General features: G+C 38.2%; 1 protein-coding gene across 1 annotated transcript in view; it reads right to left on the reverse strand.

Moving 5' to 3' along the window:
* HERC1 (HECT and RLD domain containing E3 ubiquitin protein ligase family member 1) overlaps positions 1 to 21066 on the reverse strand; it is a 213134-nt gene that overhangs the window by 45885 nt on the left and 146183 nt on the right. The window contains exons 41-54 of the mRNA XM_082617315.1: positions 18182 to 18298; positions 15620 to 15851; positions 14473 to 14597; positions 13245 to 13465; positions 11972 to 12240; positions 11155 to 11207; positions 10264 to 10464; positions 9369 to 9543; positions 6225 to 6495; positions 5872 to 6085; positions 4493 to 4698; positions 3582 to 3709; positions 2742 to 2869; positions 1490 to 1690 (exon numbers count right to left, since the gene is read on the reverse strand). Coding sequence (XP_082473441.1) covers positions 1490 to 1690; positions 2742 to 2869; positions 3582 to 3709; positions 4493 to 4698; positions 5872 to 6085; positions 6225 to 6495; positions 9369 to 9543; positions 10264 to 10464; positions 11155 to 11207; positions 11972 to 12240; positions 13245 to 13465; positions 14473 to 14597; positions 15620 to 15851; positions 18182 to 18298 — 2541 coding nt within the window. The remainder of the gene's footprint in view (positions 1 to 1489; positions 1691 to 2741; positions 2870 to 3581; positions 3710 to 4492; positions 4699 to 5871; positions 6086 to 6224; positions 6496 to 9368; positions 9544 to 10263; positions 10465 to 11154; positions 11208 to 11971; positions 12241 to 13244; positions 13466 to 14472; positions 14598 to 15619; positions 15852 to 18181; positions 18299 to 21066) is intronic.

Here is a 21066-nt window from a genome sequence, read left to right on the forward strand (position 1 = left end):
TGAAGTGGTTATTGAAAAACAGAGACAACTGAATTCCTTTGCTGATTTTAAGTCATTGTATAAGGTTCTTTCCTTTCGGACCAGAATCTACCATGAAACTGAGAAGTGAAATAATCCAACTCTTAGAAAAAAAAATTTCCTGTCCCTTCTTTTGCTTAATATTGCCTATTCAGTGTGTTTCCATATTCTATTAAACATGTTATATTCTAACGATCTATATTCATACTTGTTTCTTTAAGTATATGTAACACTGGAAGGCTACAAAAGAAGTAAAAAACAGTATCTGTGGGAGTAGAATGGGGACATGGGAGCTGAGCAGATGTGAGAAAGGCTTTTTACTGTATGCCTTTTTATTTATTTATTTATTTTTGCTGCACCATGCGGCATGTGGGATCTTAGTTCCCTGACCAGGGATCAAACCCGTGCCCCCTGCAGTGGAAGCGTGGAGTCCTAACCACTGAACCGCCAGGGAATTCCCTACTGTATACCTTTTTAAACTTAAAATTTTTTGAACCCTATGATGGTATTACCTATTTAAAAAAAAACTGGGTAAGAAAATGGCAGCCACCAGGAGGGCTCAGGCCAGTGCATACTCCCCAGAACTGCTGCTGCCTGTGTCTTTGTCCCCACAATGAGCCAGAGCCACCCCCCCACCCGCCTCTGCAGGAGACCCTACGATACTATCAGACCGGGGCTATGGACCTTGAAGAAAGCAAATGAATATTGACTTGTAGTGGTGGAGATGACATGTTTCTGGAGGATCCCCAGTATTCGCAGAAGACAGAAACTGAGAGTAATGACATTAGCATTACTCTGTGAATAAAAAGAAGCCACGGGCTGTCAGGGGAGGACAGGGATTGCTAACTGGGCAGTGCACCCTTCACGCTGAGAGAGAAGAGAAGAGAGGGCGAGCTTTCCTCTCAGACATCTGAGAAGCAAGCGTGCTGTCCTCTAGGCCTCGAAACTGCATGGCTGTGGCTGGGATCTTCGAGATATCCTACTCCCCCAAAACATCTAACAAAAACTATCTAGTAAGATGCCTAGCCATCCAAAAGGAAGATAGCGAGAAAATAAGTAAAAGTAGGCTTCCTACTATGACTTCTTAAATCAGAAACTTCCCTCCCCATCTCCTCCTTCCCCCATTTCCTTAATTTTACTCATTTGTTAACAATTTCATCTCCATCAATGATTATTATCTTTTTTCCTCTTGGACATTCTTAACATTCTAGAGAGATCTAGTGCCCACTAGAAGTGTTCAGACACTTGCACAAAGGATAAATGACTAATTTAGATCTTATTTTGGCAGTGATGTGTGGTAGGGGTTGACAAAAAAATATCTTTCAACTTAGTAACTAACTAAAATTAAATACCAACTGAACAATTTAGAAAACAAAACCAAAAGTAATATTTACTCAGCATGTGCCAAAAAAGTAAATCTATTTGACTGGGGGGAACACTTTCTCAACCAGACAGAATTCCAGTCACTTACCATCCTTTCGATAGCAATGCTCCAATTCTCGACGGTGCATGGTGGATACATCAACAACTTCAATCAGTCTTAGAGATCCATCCATCCGTCCCACCAACAATAATTCTGGAGATTCTCCTGACCAGGCTGAGGATGGACCCTCTTCTGGCCAAGCCAGGGCAGATACCCAGTGAGGCTGAATATCTACTAACCCTTTTCCTCCTAAAGAGGGAGAAAATGTTAACTAGTTGCCACTTAATTCTTAAAAACAATAACAATAACAAAAATACGTACTATTTAATTTAATACACTCAAAGCAGTCCCCAATTTCATAATAGCCTACTAATGAATAAGACTGCAAGGCAAGATCCTTCATTTATATACTACATATGATTATCAAATTCATAGCTTTTCTGTAACTATTAATAGGACAAAAATGATAGCTTTATAGGAGAAAGAATAAAGGAAAATAATCAACATACAAATGTCAAACACTTAAGTCCTTTCCTAATAATTACTGAAAACCAAATTAACATACAAAATTTACCTATAGTTAAGGCTAGCTGTTCCTTCAAATATATGAAGCAGAACAGCTATTACCCAAACATGCAAAAGCAAACAAAAATGCTGGTAAGCCCAAGATTACAATAATAATTTTTACTTTCCAGAGAGGTTACTAAAAATCAACAAGAGGGCCTCCCTGGTGGCGCAGTGGTTGAGAGTCCGTCTGCCGATGCAGGGGATATGGGTTCGTGCCCCGGTCCGGGAGGATCCCATATGCTGCGGAGCGGCCGGGCCCGTGGGCCGTGGCCGCTGAGCCTGCGCGGCCGGAGCCTGTGCTCCGCAGCGGGAGAGGCCGCAACGGTGAGAGGCCCGCGTACCGCAAAAAAAAAAAAAAAAAAATCAACAAGAGTTTGTCCCTGTGAAACAGATAAAATTAATAGAAATATTTCAGGTGATTCAAAAGAATACATAGCTAAAAATGCAGTGACTGCTACTTCTCCTCAAATCCTATCCTGAATGCTGAGTGGTACATAGAAAGAATTTTTAGTTTACAACTACCCGGTTAATTGAAACTCCTAGAAGAAAAAGTCAGGAAATGAACACTTTCTCTTTAATTTAAACCATACTATGCATAGATTTTCACAGTTTATGAACAGATTGTGAGATTCAAGGTGAAGGGAAGCCAATGTTTGGACTTAGAAGGCTAAGAGAAAGGCTTTTTTAAAAAAAAGTAGCTTCAGCAGTTTACTAGTATTTATGTGACTCTTACCATTAACTTGCCAGATATTCACCATCTTTTCCAAAGCCCCAGCTAGATATTTGCCACTGATACTCCAGGAAACAGGTGAGAAACTTGGATCACTAGGTGATCCCAGGCTTTCCTCAGCATCACCTTCCCTAGAATATAACAGATATGTATGGAATTCTAATCCCCATCATCACAAAGTAAACTAAATCCTAAACCTTAAAATAAGGGTTTTATATAGACTATAGTACATAAAGGCAAATCAAAAGCTTTTACATTTCAAAAGCCTGGCTAGCAGTATTTGACAATCACATAATTGCTAGTGTTTGTCATAATGTGAAAAATGTAGAATTACAAAAAAATAATACTTAGACAATTCATCATTTAATGTAGTACATAATTTGTCAACAAAAGTATTCTGATTCCATATGGGTTATACATATGGTTATTACTCAGAGCACACTGACTCTTGTTTGCCTAATAGCTAGGGAAGTTTTATGGCTAGCTATAAAAATATAGAAGATGCTACACTGCTACAGAAGAAATATCATTACCCTAATTCCTAAATAATCCTTGAAGAATGATGGAAAATTAGCCTACTGTTTTATAGAATTGAACATTTATAATGCTGGCATAGTAGACCTTGATTTAATTTTGAGTAAGTTGACAGATATTGACAGTATTTTTATTTTCTAAATTACTATCTTGTAAATTAAAAAAAAAAAACACTGGAGACTGTTCTAAGAGAAAAAACTGTAAAAAATTTTAGTGACAATTTGAGTACACTAACACAACCAAGATGAAGCATGTTTAGGATTGTCTTATTTTTAAATGTTACCCAAGAGAGCTAATGTCAGTACTCACAATCTGTTGAACACACAGGTCTGTTGCAGTGAATACTGCTTCTTGGTGACATTCCACACCCGGATGGTGCCATCATTGCCACTTGTAGCCAAGAGTCCTTTTTTATTACACCAAACACAAGTCATTACCTAGAAAAGATAAAAAGTCCAGCAATATTTGAGCAAGTTTTAATTCAAATGATTCTATAATCTGAAAGAGTTCTATCAAATTAAAAAAAAAATCTACCATGAAATTGTAAAAGAAAAGTATACATGTTATAAAACAACATGCATGGTCTCATTCTTTTCTAACTGGCTTGTAAATATACACCTACTTGAAGTATAGCTTTAAAGTACTATGCCCAAACTCATTTGAGTTATCTTAGACCTGTTCACAATCTTTACTACACATGCTTATTTAATTAAAAAACATTTATTTAATTCAATAAAATAGAAATATTCAGCATGTTCTATAAAACTAATTACACAGACTAAGAAATGATTAAATTGGTAAAATAGAGGTCAGTCTTCATTTCCTAAACTGCCCTTGTCACTGCTCAGGAGCTCAGTGGGTTAGATTAAAACAGGGAGACCAATTGCTTCTTTTCTTGCATGTATAAACCCTCATCTTTTGTGAGGCCATTCCTTTGGTTTTCTTCTCATCCCCCATCTGATTTTCCCATTTGTATAATATTATATCATATAGTATACAACATACACATGTAGAGAAGGAGAGTTGGTAACTACCAGACAAATAACTGATAATTTAGCTTGTGTGTGTGTTTGTGTGTGTGTGGGTATGTAAGAGAGAGAAAGAAAGAGAGAGACACACATACACACACCCATGATCTGAACTTTAAGCTCTTGGAGAAGAGGAGAAACTATTTTATCTTACATAAGGTGACTGACACACTTGGGGGTCAAAATACATACTCTGTTTTGATGAGCCTCCAACTTGATAAAGGAGCATTTTCTGAGATCTCCTCCCATATCAGCGAGTGTTTGTGGAGTAGTCTGGTTGTCGCGGTCATGTGCAGCAAGAGTGCGCACAAGCTGTTGAGCAGCCCATTGCCTATGCTGTGAGGATAGCCTGGAGGAGAGGCAGCAGGCTGCCAGGGCATTAGCCAGCTCCAGAGGGCCTACAGCAGAAGGATCATAGGAAGGATGGGCATACAATTGGGCAGTTAAACCTGCTTAAACAAAACAATGAAATGATGCCCAGGTGAGAGCTGGTGGTGGTGAACAAACAAAAATGGGTTAAACTATCTTTTAAGAATTAGCACTTTTTCAAGCAATCATTTCACTAAAATATGCATACAAGGTATAAAGCATTTATCTCACATCAAATTCTATATTAAATCTGATTCACTGCAAATGTACATTTATATACACTAATCAATAGTCTTTGCTCTAAGGATACACCGACTGAGAATGCAACAGAAATCATTTTAAGGCCAGGGCAGAGGGAGCATGCCCTGAAGAATTAGAGTTTGGCTTCTGCTGCTCAAAATGATCTTAGGGACTTCCCTGGTGGTGCAGTGGTTTAGAATCCACCTGCCAATGCAGGGGACATGGGTTCAAGCCCTGGTCTGGGAAGATCCCACGTGCCATGGAGCAACTAAGTCCGTGCACCACAACTACTGAGCTTGCGCTCTAGAGCCCGTGAGCCACAACTACTGAGCTCGCGAGGCACAACTACTGAAGGCCGTGCACCTAGAGCCCGTGCTCCGCAACAAGGGAAGCCACCACAATGAGAAGCCTGTGCACCGCAACGAAGAGTAGCCCCCGCGTGCAGCAACTAGAGAAAGTCTGCAGAGCAACGAAGACCCGGTCCAGCCAAAAATAAATAAATTAAAAATAAATAAATTAAAAAAAAAGTGATCTTAATAGCCAGTCAAGGAAATGCACTGATAGATCCAAAAGCCCATCTCTCTTGGCCAAATGGTCCTGATGAAGAGAAGGGTAAATACTATGTTTAAGTAGTCCCTTCAAATTGTATCATCTTAAGACAAAGAAAAAAATAGCACTACTTTATATAAATTATATTCAGGAAGCCTACCAGGATTGTTATCTATGGTGACCCAAACCATAATCTAATAAAATAATCTAATCAAACCATGGCTAATTTGGTACATTTTCTAATATTTGTTTCCAGGCACAGTGAAAAAGTATCCATGCACTTTTCTTATGATCTAACTTAATAAGTATACATGATGTTATGTAATTCATCACATACAACAATGCAAAAACATATTTTTAAAAACATATCAAATTGATTAGAAGACTGAATATTTAAATCGTATGAAACTTACCTTTCTTTTCAACTTCTGACTTATCATAATTGGGTCTCAGTTTGGCCCCTTTGTCTGCTAGTAATGCCACAAGGGCCTGAGTTACAACAAAATTTGGGGAGGTTACAAGCTTATTCTCTTCAGCAATTCCTCGCAGAAAGCTAGGTAGAAACTTTCGCTGAATTGGATCATCGACCGTGGTTAGATTTACCCCTGTTGCAGCAGAAATCAAGTTCTGAAGAGGCAATCAGAACAAACAGGTGTAACTTTTACATATAATTTTGGAACAAAAAGAAGATTTTATCTCAAAAGATTTTTTAGGAATTGGCTGGAAGTAAGCAATGCAATAAGAAAAGCACTGGAAACTACCCCACCTGTGTACACAACTGCACCAGGAGCTTTGCAGCACTAGGAGTGTTTGACGCTAGACATCCCACTGCTGTGCTCAGATAGGCCAGGCAAGAAATGGGCTTGTTGGCCTTGCTGTGCCCACCTCGAGAGCGTTCTGAAGTGCCTGCCATGGCGGAAGGGCTGGTGGAGAGGCCAGCTCTCCCTGCTGCAGCCAAGCACATTAATCGAACCAACGTTCGGATATCTGTAAGCCCCAGAGATTCAAGACCAGCAGCCAGGCTACAGCTGGAACCACTGCCAGGAAAGGAAAACACTTTAGATGCATAAGGAAAATAAATTTAAGGGACCACATATCATCCATAGCACCAACAACCAAAATAAAAGGCAAGCTGCACTATCATCAGTCATACATGTCCTTAGAGATGTCCAAAAATATTATGTAAGCTGGAAACTGCTTTGAAACTTTTTTATTTTAATAAATATTGACATACTTAAGCATACCTGAATTACCAAAGTATAACTTACAGAAATGTTTACAAACCATGAATTTTCACAAACTGAACAAACCTATGTAACCACCTTCCAGATCAAGAAACAGAACATTACCAATACCCCAGAAGACTGCTTGGGCCCTTCTCAGTCTCTAGGCCCTCAAAAGTAACCACTATTCCAACTTTTTAAGGCCATAAACCAGTTTTGCCTGTTACTGAACTTCATATAAATAGAATAATAAAGTATGTATTCTCTTCTGTCTGGCTGCTTTTACTCAGCATTATGCTTGTAAGATTCATCCACATTGTTGCATTACAGCAGCAGTTATTATTTTCATTGACACAGAGGCATACTGTGGAGATGTTCAGGTTCAGTTCCAGACCATCACAATAAAATGAATATTGCAATAAAGAAAGTCATACAAATATTTTTGGTTTCCCAGTGCATGTAAAAGTCATGTTTACACTACACTGTAGTCTGTTAAGTGTGCAACAGCATTAAGCCTAAAAGAGCAATGTACAGGGACTTCCCTGGTGGTGCAGTGGTTAAGAATCCACCTGCCAATGCAGGGGACACGGATTTGAGCCCTGGTCCGGGAAGATCCCACAAGCCGTGGAGCAACTAAGCTCCTGCACCACAACTACAGAGCTTGCGCTCTAGAGCCCGCGAGCCACAACTACTGCGCCCGTGTGCCACAACTACTGAAGCTCGCAAGCCTATAGTCCGTGCTCCGCAACGAGAAGCCACCACAAGGAGAAGCTCGCGCACCGCAACAAAGAGTAGACCCCGCTCGTCGCAACTACTGAAAGCCCGCATGCAGCCAACGAAGACCCAACGCAGCCAAAAATATGGCTTTGGGTGCACATATGTAAGCATTTCTGTTGGATATATACCCAGAAGTGTTTTTCTGGGTCACAGAGTATGCTAATATTCACCTTTAGTTGGTACTATCAAAGAGTCTTCCAAAGTAACTGTCCCAATTTATTTTCTCACCAACAGTGTATGAGAGTTCTAAGTGTTCCACACCGTCATGATCACTTTTTTCCCCCCAGTCTTTTAAATTTTAACCATTCTGATGGGTGTGTAGTAGTATCTCATGGGGTTTTCATTTTCATTTCTCTGAAGACTAATGTGACTGAACATCTCATTGTTCATGTTTATTGGCCATTTTGAGAGCCTCTTTTGTCATTATGTCCATTTTTCTTTTGGGTTGTCTGTCTTTCTCTTACTGGTTTTTAAGAATTCTTTACATATTTTGTTGGTTACATGCATTGCTAAGATCATCTCCCATTCAGTGTTTTTTTTTCCCTTTAACTTTTTTGCCTTTTTACTTCCTAAATGGCTTGCTAAACAGAAGTTCTTTTTTAATGTAGTCCAATTTATGAATTGTTTTCCTTAAAGTGAATGTCTTTTGTGACTTGCTTAAGAAATCTCTGGTTGTTCCAAGATCAAGAATAAAATCTTCCTCTGTTATCTTATAGAAACTTTATTGATTTACATTTCACATTTAGACCTAAGAGCCACTTGGAAATACTTGCTTTATATAGTTTGAGGTTGGGGCCAAGACTCATTTTTTTTCCTTAAGTGAATAAACCATCTGACCTAGCCCAAGTTACGGAAAAGACCATCCTTTCCTCATTGCTCTGTAATGTAAGCACTGTCATAAATCAAATGTTTATCTACACGTGTGAGTCAGTTTCTGAACTTCATTTTCCACAGTCCGAACTGTCTAGTCTTGAGCCAACCCCATATAGTCTCATCTAAATATTTTTTTAAATATCCATTTAAAAAAAATTTGTTTATTTATTTTTGGCTGTGTTGGGTCTTCGTTGTGGCGCTCAGGCTTTCTCTAGTTGTGGCGAGCAGGGGCTACTCTTCGTTGTGGTGCACGGGCTTCTCATTGAGGCGGCTTCTCGTGTTGCGGAGCACGGGCTCTAGGTGCATGGGCTTCAGTAGCTGTGGCTTGCAGGCTCTAGAGCACAGGCTCAGTAGTTGTGGCTCACGGGCTCTAGAGCGCAGGCTCAGTAGTTGTGGCACACGGGCTTAGTTGCTCCGCGGCATGTGGGATCTTCCCGGACCAGGGCTCGAACCCATGTCCCCTGAATTGGCAGGCAGATTCTTAACCACTGTGCCACCAGGGACGTCCTCATCTAAACTTTGAGTTTTTCTTTCAGGGTCCTTCTGTCTTCGTGATTTACTTTTAAATACCCCTACTTAATCATTTCCTAAATGGATGTCTTTTAGGTATTCTTGGCACTCTTCCCTTTTTTAACATTATGCTCCACAGTTTGAGCATAGCAAGAGTCTCCACGATGGAATATACAGGCTGACTTAGCTACACAGTTGGTAAACTCTGCAGAAAAACTCACTCGACCTTTTATTTTGACCCTACACCAAATGGATCAACAGCCTTGGTTTCCCGTTTCAGATAATAAAATAAAATTTTCAGTTTACTCAGTTACTATAACGGCAATATTTTCTACCTAAAAAGAGCTAAGCATTAACTGAATGACTGACTGAATGAATGAATAATAATGATGACTATGTCTAACTTCTTTCATTCAACAGTAGCTATTCAAGTTTCTAAAACTTCTATCCTCCCAAACAATACCAGACTCCTGTCTAATACATACTAGAAGCTAACTTAACATCTTTTGACACAAAATAACACTTACCTGACTGAGAGAAGAGACAGAGCTCTCATGACCATGGTTCTGGCCAGAAGAACCTGAGCAGCAGCAGTCACTCTCCTTAAAGCCACCACCCGGTCATGAGGGTTTGCTAAGGCAGCTGCCTGTTCACCTAATGTTATTCTCCCAGAGGAACTCTTTTCTACAGAGCCATGGCAACCTGAAAAAAATAACATTTTGCTTAGTTTATAAGAAGGTAAGAAAAAAAACAGCCGGACTACTGAAAAAATTTTCCATTCTACCTAGGTTCTAGGCTACCAGGAAATAAAGCAAATCAATGTGCTTTGCTCATCTGGAACTTTGTTATACAGAAAATTGCTTGGGAGAAATGGACATTTCTAAGTCAATAATCTATTATAGGAAAAATATGATTCTTAAATTTTTTGGTTTTATTTATTTTTGCTCATGTATCACTTCTACTGATATTAACAAATATAGGAAAGATATAGTTTTTAAAATATGGTTTGAGTACACATAAAGGGCTGAGTCACCAGTACTGTGCCAATTCTTTATTTAATATTCCATACAGCAAAAAGTTACCATACCCTCGCACCGAAATTAAAAAATACTGCAAAATAGTTTTTATTCATTTCCAGGTTTCTCTTAACACAAAGTTTAAAACAAACAAACAAAAAAACCCCCTACATTTTATAAACTTTCTTTTTATCACTTCTACATTTTATAAAAAAAAATATCAGAAACTTAGTATTATACTATACCTTCAAAACATTAGAATAACTGGCTAAAGATACTTGATGGGATAGGAAATGTTGAACTCTTATTATTATTAACCTTTACCTTATTATTATTATTTACCTTTCTAAGAAGCAAATTAATATAGACTCCATAAAATCCATGCCAATCAGCATTTCAAGTTTACCTATTTGCATCAGAGTCTCTTCCATACTGTTGGTTGCTGTTACCATTGCTACTGATGCTCCCAACGGATCACTGTCAGGGAACTGGACTGGTTCTGGTACAATGCGGCGGTCGTTTAAACCAAGTGGTCCAGCAAGTAATTCAAACTCTTCTTCACCCGTTAGCTTTTCCTCTTCATCAACATCCAACATGTCCCAGTCTTCTGGAATTTAAATAAAGAAGTGTATGGTATGTGAATATAAACATGAAATAACTCTGCTGGCAATGGTTATTGTGAGATATGTCTAAAATGCAGATGGACTGAAAGCCAACCGCCTACAAAATGAACTATGGCACCATCTCCTGGTGACCCAACCAAACTGCACTCCTGAGTTATAGTGAGACTAAGGGAAAGGGAGGCAGAGCAGTCAAATCCATTTAAACCAAAAGCACATGTTACAGTTGGTAATGGAGGTTTCAACGAACAAAAAATATTGTTATGGGGCCAACAAAAAGTTCTTGACCCTGTCCATAATCATTAGGAAATGAGTTACTTCAAATAAATGAATGCTCCAGATAAACTGAGGCTCACTTCAATTTTTTATCTTTTACTTTCCTCAATTAGGATGGAAATTCAAAATGTACTACACACTTTCCCTACTTTGAAAAAATATGTATGCCACCAGAAATTAACATTCTGTGGCAAAGCTAGTATTAGGACCCAGGTCATTTTCCTTTGACTTTTAAAACTAGGGCTGTTGCTACCAAACTATCTTGAACTTTTGGGGGGAAGTTTAAGTTAACATGTACATAAATACAAACAAACATATGAAGGTAAGTTTTAGTAACAGATGTTAAGCAGAAGGTACATACAAAAATACATGTGAAATAAAGAAGCTCTCACAACAACTACCTTCATACACACTGTCCTGCTTGCCAATTAGATCTGGAGCTTGTCCCTTGTACCTGCACCAAACACGAAGAACATTGTGTTTTTATATAAAACAGTTAGTGCCCCAAAGTGCAAATTATGTCATTAGGACATTTTAAAAAGTCATTAATAAAGCAACACAAAATAAAAAAGTGTATTTCATGTTATGGGCTAATGTAATAAAAACTACTGGTATGTAAGTGTTTACAAAATCAATGACTATTTTACCAAAATACTGGGGAGGTTTCTAGGTTACCTACGTAAGTCTTTTAATCAAAACCTATTCCAGAACGCCTTAAAGACTTTAATAGTTGACAATAAGGGCAAAAACCCTACTCAATAGCAAATAGTTGCTATTCAAGGGTATAAAGAAGTAATATTTTCATGGAAGCTCATTTAATCTGAACAGTCTATATTTTTCATCAAGAAAAAAAACCGTAAGATATTAAAACTATGGTGAGAAACACCAAAGAAAAAACTTGAACATAAGCCTCCTGAAGGTTAAAGCAAGGGTCCCACTCACAACTTGACAACAAATTAAAGGTTAACACAGTCAAACTCCAGTGAAGGACCTGAGGCCATACCACTGTTCCCAGACTACAGGCTCCCACCTCTGGCAGGAACTTGAATTCTTCCACCTCCCTCATCCTTGTCCCCAATTCAGCAATCATAGGACTTTATAAAGGAAAGGTTAAAGGTTACTCCTCACATTAAAAAAGCTACAATTCCCATGTCTTAATGAGAGATACTTTATATACTTCGATCAGAGGGTATGGTTATCTATCCAATTTCAAGGTACCTTTCAGAACTTGTTGCCTTGGATTTGGTCTTCAGGGCTAAGTACTTTTCCCTGCAGCTGCCACATAGCAGGTAGTATGGATTTCCACTCCCACATTCACCACCAAACCAGCCATCCACATAGGAGCCGTTACTGCGATAGCCCTGGCGGTTTGCACTGCGCCCACAGCCTGGGTGATTTCTCTTCATGTGCTGATTGAAGCTGACAACACTGCACTCACACAGTTCACATACCACCACTTCTTCCCTGTCTTCAGACTCACAAACATGCTGCACAAAATAATTTCATATCAAATTATTAGTCAAGTTAACATAAAATTAAGAAGAGGTAAACAGATAATTTATTATATTAAATTAACAACTTTGTTTACATATGCTGGAATATTTGCAAGATGTTCGTCAAGGCTATATAACAAAGTTCTTTCAAATCAAAATCCAGATCACACGGTCTAAAGGTGTTCTTTGCCCCTTCCTCACACTAATAAGTGACAATAAAAGTAACTGACTATCCTACTGAGAAAAAAGTTATTAATAAAAATGACAATCTGCCCCATCTCAAATGATTTAAAATCCCTCCAATGAAAACTACTTTCATCTTGGTTTTATATATTAAATATAAATATGCATAACATGTTTACCTATCATAACATGCATATCTATTTTCTGAATTTCTAAGAAGTCATTTGGATTCATTTATCTTATTAACATAATATGGTATATGCTCTTTCCTATAGAACTTATACCTGTGAACTTCTGTTTCCCTGCTACAAAAAGTGTAATGCTAAACAATGTAAACATACAAACCCATCATGTACCCTGCCCTTGGATGGAGGCATTTACAAGATCTAGGTGGCACTGGTTCCTAGAATGAGGCATTACAGTGATTAAATAGAACCTATAAAGAAGAAGAGCATGCATTCAGATAGCAAGGTAAGCACAGTAGCCATGTTAAACACCCAGCAGAGCTGACTGGGACCTGATGCCTATTTTGTAATCTATCTTTGATATCAGAAATCAAATTATCACAGCATGGCTCTATTCATCTAGTCTGGGGAGAGAAGCAATAAAATCGCACAGAGAAAGCAACAAGAGAGACTTTTTCTTACTAGTTTGTAGGCATCAAAGTAACCTCAAGTGTTAAAGCCCCAAACTTTAGGATGAGATGTCAGACTTTTCAGAGTGTTACAACTCTAGGAAATGCTGTTATTAGTAAGCTGTATGAACAGGAGGGCAGGAAAATAAGTCAGAGCAGCCCCCGCTGCAGTCACACACACCCAGGTAGGCCAATCCAGTACCTCTGGGATCCACATTCCCAGAATATCGTTGTCACTGGTCAGGTCTTGTCCAAACATAGCTTCCATCGCTTCATCATCAAGATCAATTTCCAATTCCTCATCTAAATTAAAGTCATACAATGCCCCTGGGTCTTGTTGCAAAGATATTCCTTCTCTCCGACTTTGATTCCTATGGGCCTGCACGGAGCGGTATAACCCCGCTCAGAACAAAACAAGAAAGGCATTTTATTTGCATGTATAAAATAATTCTGAATATTTTGCCAGTTCTTAACTGCCATACAATGCAGGTGAGAGCCTACCTCAGCTGACTTATTGGATTCCAAACCATAAACATAAAACTTTACCTAACATATGTGTTTCCTCTTCCGTGAAATGGGGATAATAGTATTCATACCTTGCAGAGCTGCTGACAGGTTTAAATAAGATAATCTATGTAAAATATTTCATAATGTTTGTTATATAGAAGAACACTCAATAAATATGAGCTGTTATTATCCTTTTAAGTTTTTTTTTTTGTCAGTCGCTTTCATTATATATTAAATACACATCCTATATGTTCTAGGACAGTCTCAATTTTTCTGTTTCCATAAATTACTGAATCATTATTTACGTTTTAATAGTTCAAAGATTAAACTCTGTTTTGACAAATGACATATTCTAGATTTTAGTTTGGAAAATATATTCCCTATAATTTAAATTTCACATGCCCAGAACATAATCTTAAAAATATTTACTAAGGTACTGAAAAAATATATTTTTGCTTATCTGGGCCTTACCTAGTAGTGAAGCCCTAAAATTCACAAAGTACATCAGAAAAGCCAGTGCCTACTTTGGCACAGTGCTCTCTCTAGCTCCTTCTCATCAGTGATGTCTTAAACATGCATCTTCACTTCTTAAATTATAAGTATTTTGAGGGCAGAGAGAGCATTTATGAAATTTCTCATATTTACAAGTGACCAGTATAGCCTTCTGCTCCCAGAGGGAACTTAAAAATCAATCTATGAATGTATGCTGTGACTTAAATTATGTAAAATTATATAAATGCATAGAAAGTAATATGCAAATAGTTGCTCTTTTAATGTGGAGGTACTGAATACTTAGTATCATTAGTTTACATCTTCTTTAATGTTGCTTTTACATTTACTTTAAAATATAAACAAACTGTATAATACTTTCACCAAGAGAAGGATGTGAAACATATACTTACCTGCTCTTGCCAGCAATGTTCGAGCAGCTAAATCAAACTTGTGCCTTCTTGTAACTGCTGAGCGACCCCTAGCGGGTGGTCCACTTCCAGAAGCTGCATTCTCTACATGATCCAGATTATCAGGGCTAAAAGAGCAAGTTTGAAAGCAACACACATTTTTAAAAATCATCATGAACAGAAAGCACAGGTGCAAGCTTGCTTGTAGTACTCTTTCCTCCAAATATTATCGAGAACAAAATATGTTTTGAAACATATCTTTTGTGTCTGGCTTATAAATATGTCATATTGCCCTGAGCAATAATTTTATCTAGTTTTGAAATATACCAACAATGAAATTACGCTTAATGCAAGTTTAAATTCAAATGAGGTCAACGGCCTTAACTAAATCCTAAATGATTAAATACTTAAAAATTGAAACGATTGGAAATCCTTGCCTTGGAAAAACAGATATTTCAAAATAAGTTATGAAAATATTCACTGAGCTTATCAGAAAAAGTCTGCATATTAATATAAGACACAAGCCCCCCATATAACTTCATGAGCTAAAATGAAACGAAGATTTAAAGTCATAAGAAGTGCTGAAGGGGGAGGATTTTAGAAAGAATTACAGAATATTTTATTACATTTCTTTTTAGGCTAGGCATTATCAGAGAATTCATTTCACAACTTTAAAAAGGGGTGTATTGTACTGGATATTAAAAACTAAAGAAGAAATGAAAATATAAACCCATATTAAGATACAGAAAAGATTTAAAAGTCCTTTTCTATTGAATGCATTACTTTAAGTCAATTTATATTAAAATGAACATTCTAGTTTATATCTCTTATATAAAATCAAATTATTTTATCAACATGTTTACTTTATTTCAGAATAAATTTATTTTAATTTTTAGTTTCTTCTTTTCAGCAATTTTATATTAAAATTATTTCCTTATTTCATAAAAACATCATTCAAGTCAAAACCTGTCATGTCATTGTTAAGGGTGCTTCACAGAAACATAAGCTTGTAACTGAAATGTCTACCTTTTCATCTCTCTCTAGTTATCAACCTTATATACCATTAGAAGCATCTATGAAGGGACATAATGGGGTTCTTGGGATACCATTTATAACACATGGAACAGAAATATGGAAATTGGAATTTCACCTTTCACTAAAGCCTTCCTCCATTTCAGCAGCATCAGCTGATGGTATGTCTCCTGGTGACTGCAAATAGCAAGGATCATTTGACTTCCCACCACTGCCTACAACTGCGGCTCCGTGCCTTGAGTCGGCTGTGCTGCCTGACTGGGGCTCCTCCTCATCCTCATGCCCAGGGTGCTCTATCATCCACATGGCAAGGACAGTGATGTTCTGGGCATCAGCCTCTCCTCGAGCACCTGAACAGGGGGAAAAAAAGGTCTAATACTGACTATGGGCAAAATAATTAGTTATTCATGCTATCAGTTTAAGACTGTCTGCTATGTTGCCACTGTAATTGAATCTTGTGTTAAAAATCTTACACACCTTTATGGCCTCTTAAAAAACAAACTGCCTTTAATAAAGATGGTGCTTCTCATAACTGCATATAATGATACATAAAAAGTTATAGTAAGAAAAAGAAATAAAAGGAATACAAATTTGAAAAGAAGTAAAACTGTCACTGTTTGCAGATGACATGATACATAGAAAATCCTAAAGATGCCACCAGAAAACTACTAGAACTAATCAATGAATTTGGTAAGGTTGCAAGATACTAAATTAATACACAGAAATCTCTTGCATTCCTATACACTAACAATGAAAGATCAGAAAGAGAAATTAAGGAAACAATCCCATTTACCATCACAGCAAAAAGAATAAAATACCTAGAAATAAACCTACCTAAGGAGGCATAAGACCTGTACTCAGAAAACTATAAAACACTGATGAAAGAAATCAAAGATGACACAAACAGATGGAGAGATATACCATGCTCCTGGATTGGAAGAATCAATATTGTGAAAATGACTATTCTACCCAAAGCAATCTACAGGTTCAATGCAATCCCTATCAAATTATCAATGGCATTTTTCACAGAGCTAGAACAAAAAATTTCACAATTTGTATGGAAACACAAAAGACCCCGAATAGCCAAAGCAATCCTGAGAAAGAAAACGGAGCTGGAGGAATCAGGCTCCCCAACTACAAAGCTACAGTAATCAAGACAGCAAGGTACTGGCACAAAAACAGAAATATAGATCAATGGTACAGGATAGAAAGCCCAGAGATAAACCCATGCACCTGTGGTCACCTAATCTATGACAAAGGAGGCAAGAATAAACAATGGAGAAAAGACAGCCTCTTCAGTAAATGGTGCTGGGAAAACTGGACAACTACCTGTAAAAGAATGAAATTAGAACACTCCCTAACACCACACATAAAAATAAATTCAAAATGGATTAAAGACCTAAATGTAGGACCAGACACGATAAAACTCTTAGAGGAGAACATAGGAAAAACACTCTTTGACATAAATCATATCAAGATCTTTTATGGCCCACCTCCCAGAGTAATGAAAATGAAAACAAAAATAAGCAAATGGGACCTAATGAAACTTAAAAGCTTTTGCACAGCAAAGGAAACCATAAACAAGACGAAAAGACAACCCACACATTGGGAGAAAATATTTGCAAATAAAACAATGGACAAAGGATTCATTTCCAAAGTATACAAACAGCTCATGCAGCTCAGTATCAAAAAAACAAACAACCCAATCAAAAAGTGGGCGGAAGACCTAAGTAGACATTTCACCAAAGAAGACATACAGATGGCCAAGAGGCACATGAAAAGAGGCTCAACATCACTAATCATTAGGGAAATGCAAATCAAAACTACAGTGAGGTATCACCTCACACTGGTCAGAATGGCCATCATCAAAAAGTCGACAAACAATAAATGCTGGAGAGGGTGTGGAGAAAAGGGAACCCTCCTGCACTGTTGGTGGGAATGTAAATTGATACAGCCACTATGGAGAACAGTATGGAAGTTCCTTAAAAAAGTAAAAATAGAACTACCATATGATCCAGCAATCTCACTACTGGGCATATACCCTGAGAAAACCATAATTCAAAAAGACACATGTATCCCAATGTTCACTGCAGCACTATTTACAATAGCCAGGACATGGAAGCAACCTAAATGTCCATTGACAGAGGAATGGATAAGAAGATGTGGTACATATATATAAAGGAATATTACTCAGCCATAAAAAGAAATGAAACTGGGTCATTTGTAGAGATGTGGATGGACCTAGAGTCTGTCATACAGATTGAAGTAAGTCAGAAAGAGAAAAACAAATATCAAATATTAATGCATATATGTGGAATCTAGAAAAATGGTACAGATGAACCTGTTTGCAGGGCAGGAACAGAAACACAGATGTAGAGAATGGACATGTGGACACAGGGGGGAAGAGGAGGGTGAGATGAATTGGGAGATTAGGTTTGACATAAATACACTACCATGTGTAAAATAGATAGCTAGTGGGAACCTGCTGTACAGCACAGGGAGCTCAGCTCGGTGCTCCGTGATGGCCTACATGGGTGGGATGGGGAGAGGGGGGAGGTCCAGCAGGGAGGGGATATATGTATACATATAGCTGATTCACTTCACTGTGCAGCAGAAACTAACACAACATTGTAAAGCAATTATACTCCAATTAAAAAAACATTAAAACAAATTATACTACCTGTGGCTTCCATGGCTTTTGCAATCTGCCGGAGAGAGAACCCCATTTCCAACAAGGGTACTGCAATTGCTGGAGGAGGAGGAGAAGTTGAAAGTCTACTGCTTGGGTCTGACAAGGCTGAGACAAAAGAAAGAGAAGTCCTAAATATCACTATATACCATGAGTAAAAAGTATTCTTATAGTAACCATAATTCCCAATTTTCTTAATAGTGTCCAAATATAATGAAATGTTACTCTACTAAGAATTCTCTAATAACTAAATGTGATTAAATTTGATATAGCTTTTTAAGGTTTTTCTTAAAGATAAAGTAGCTATTATGAAACAAACCTGCTGAAAAAAATGTTTAATGTTTTCTTTTTTAAAAATAGTTCCCTACTTACAAAAAATTTCAAGCTTTACAAAAATTTGTAAGAATAGTACAAAGAATTCTTTTACCCCTGAACCACTGGAGAGTAAGTAGCAGACATAATGCTCCATCTTCCCTGAATATACTAATGTATTACTCTTACAAATAACAACATTCTGGGCTTCCCTGGTGGCGCAGTGGGTGAGAGTCCGCCTGCCGATGCAGGGGACACGGGTTCGTGCCCTGGTCCGGGAGGATCCCACATGCCACGGAGCGGCTGGGCCCGTGAGCCATGGCCGCTGAGCCTGTGCGTCCGGAGCCTGTGCTCCGCAACGGGAGAGGCCACGACAATGAGAGGCCCGCGTACCGCAAAAAAAATAATAATAATAACAACATTCTCCTGTATAACCACAACGCAACTATCAAAGTCAGGAAATTAACAATTATCATCTAATCCAGATTCCATTCTAGTTTCAAGGAAAGTCCTGATAATGTTCTTTACAGCAAAGGATCTAATCCAGGATCATCTTTACATTTAGTTTTCATTTCTCTTCAGTCTCCTTCACTTTGAGACTTTGAAGATTCCAGGCCAGTTATAGGGTAGAAAGTCCCTCAATCTGATGTCTGCTGTTTCCTCATGATTAGACTCAGGTTGTGCATTTTGGCAGGAGTAGCACAAAACTGACGTTGCCCTCTTCTTAGAGCATTCTATTAGATGGTTCATGATTTCATGTTGTCCCATTATGATGGCTGTGACAAGGTTAACTTGATGATGTTAACTTTGATCACTTGAGTTAAGCTGGTATCTGCCAGGTTTCTCCACTGTAAAGATACTTTTTTTTTCTTTGTAATTAATAAGTATTTGTGGGAAAACACTATAAGAATAGGTAAATATCTCATTCTTCATCAGTTTCACTCTGCATCCATTTATGCTTACTGGCTGAATTAATTATCATTACGATGGTTGACAAAATGATGGGTTTTTTTAAGTCCATCATTGCTTTCAGATTCATCAGTTGGTATTCCACTCTAAAGCAAAGCTTCTCCTTTCTCCATCAGTATAGGGTTATGGATTGTCATTGCATTCATGAGTTATTGTCTGTTATGGTAATTATTATTTATTTTTATGCCCCACATCTCCCAGATTTGGCCAGTGGATGCCCCTTCACTCTGATTTCTATACCCTTCAAGCCTATGCCCATCATTCTCTGAGTACTTTGTCACTTTATGGTACAAGCTATTCTAGGTTCATCTCATACTGAGACCTGAAATCAGCCATTTCTCTCTCAGAAGATCAAGGTTCCTTCTAGTAGAGAATGGTATTTCAAAGATAGGATCTTGGCACTAGGTGTGTGTACTGCTACTGAAGCATCACTGTCCCAAGGCCCTCTCAGTGGACAGCTGCCAGTGGAGGCCCTCTTCACCCTATATGGTTCTGACACCTAGTGCCAGGCCATATGGACACTTCTTTGCCCCACTTGGACTCCAACACCTTATACCAGGCCACTCCCCACACACAAGAGGTGTTTTTCTTCACCCCAGTCTGGCTCTGACAACCCACACACCTCCCATACCCTGCTGGCATGAATGCCTCCCTAGCTTGGCCCCACTTAATGGCTTTCAAATTGAATTAGTAAGGAAGAAGGGAAGGAGGGAAAGAGGGAAGGATGGAGGGAGGGAGGGAAGACTATAACTCTCATTTTTGCTTAAAAAAATGTCATTACTGCTACAGTGGTGATAGCCCTGATATATCTGATGGACTTCTCCTTGCCATGGTAGAGTAATAGAGACTAGATTTACCCTCACCTTAAACAACTAAAAAAACAGACAAAAATTATCAAACAACAGTCTACAGATATTGGACAATAGGTAGTGTAGGACGGTGATCCCTGAGAGAAGGGAATCAAATGAGGCAAGGTGTACAACTGCCTTAGCTTACTGCCTGGAAAGAATTTCCCAAACTGCAGGTCAGGGAGGGTAAATTCAAGCCAAACCCAGTGGTCTTTCTGAATGGCGGAGACAGAGAAGAGAGTTCAAAAGTGGCTAGAATTCACAGGGCAGAATCCAGAGAGGGGAGATCTGTATGGAAAGAGGACAGCTACACAGATAGAGAACTCCAGAAATGTGCAGAGGGTCCTCTTCCCCTCAAGTCCTCAGCTGATGCTAATACAGCAACTATCCAAAGCTAGGGAAAGAGTCACCAAGAAGCAGCAGGCAGAACAATCCTTAGAGCTCACATAGGGTTGGGAAGTTTGTGTTACAACAAGCCAGAATGAAAAAACTTTGTAATGCATAAGGTATTAGATAGAATACTAAACAAACTAAAGGCTGTCCTGGTCCCACCTAACAAAGCTTAAAAGGAAGCCTTGAAAGAATCAAATTGTTTTCAAGTTACTTAACTGAATTCTAGAACAAAGTTTAAGTATAATACAATTAACGAAATACAAAATATCCAGCACCCAACTAGGTAAAATTCACAATGTCTGGTATCGAATAAAAAATTACCAAACATGCAAAGAAACAAGAAAACACAATTCA

Source organism: Mesoplodon mirus, assembly GCF_964341445.2.
Source record: "Mesoplodon mirus genome assembly, chromosome: 4".
Taxonomy (NCBI): Eukaryota; Metazoa; Chordata; class Mammalia; order Artiodactyla; family Ziphiidae; genus Mesoplodon; species Mesoplodon mirus.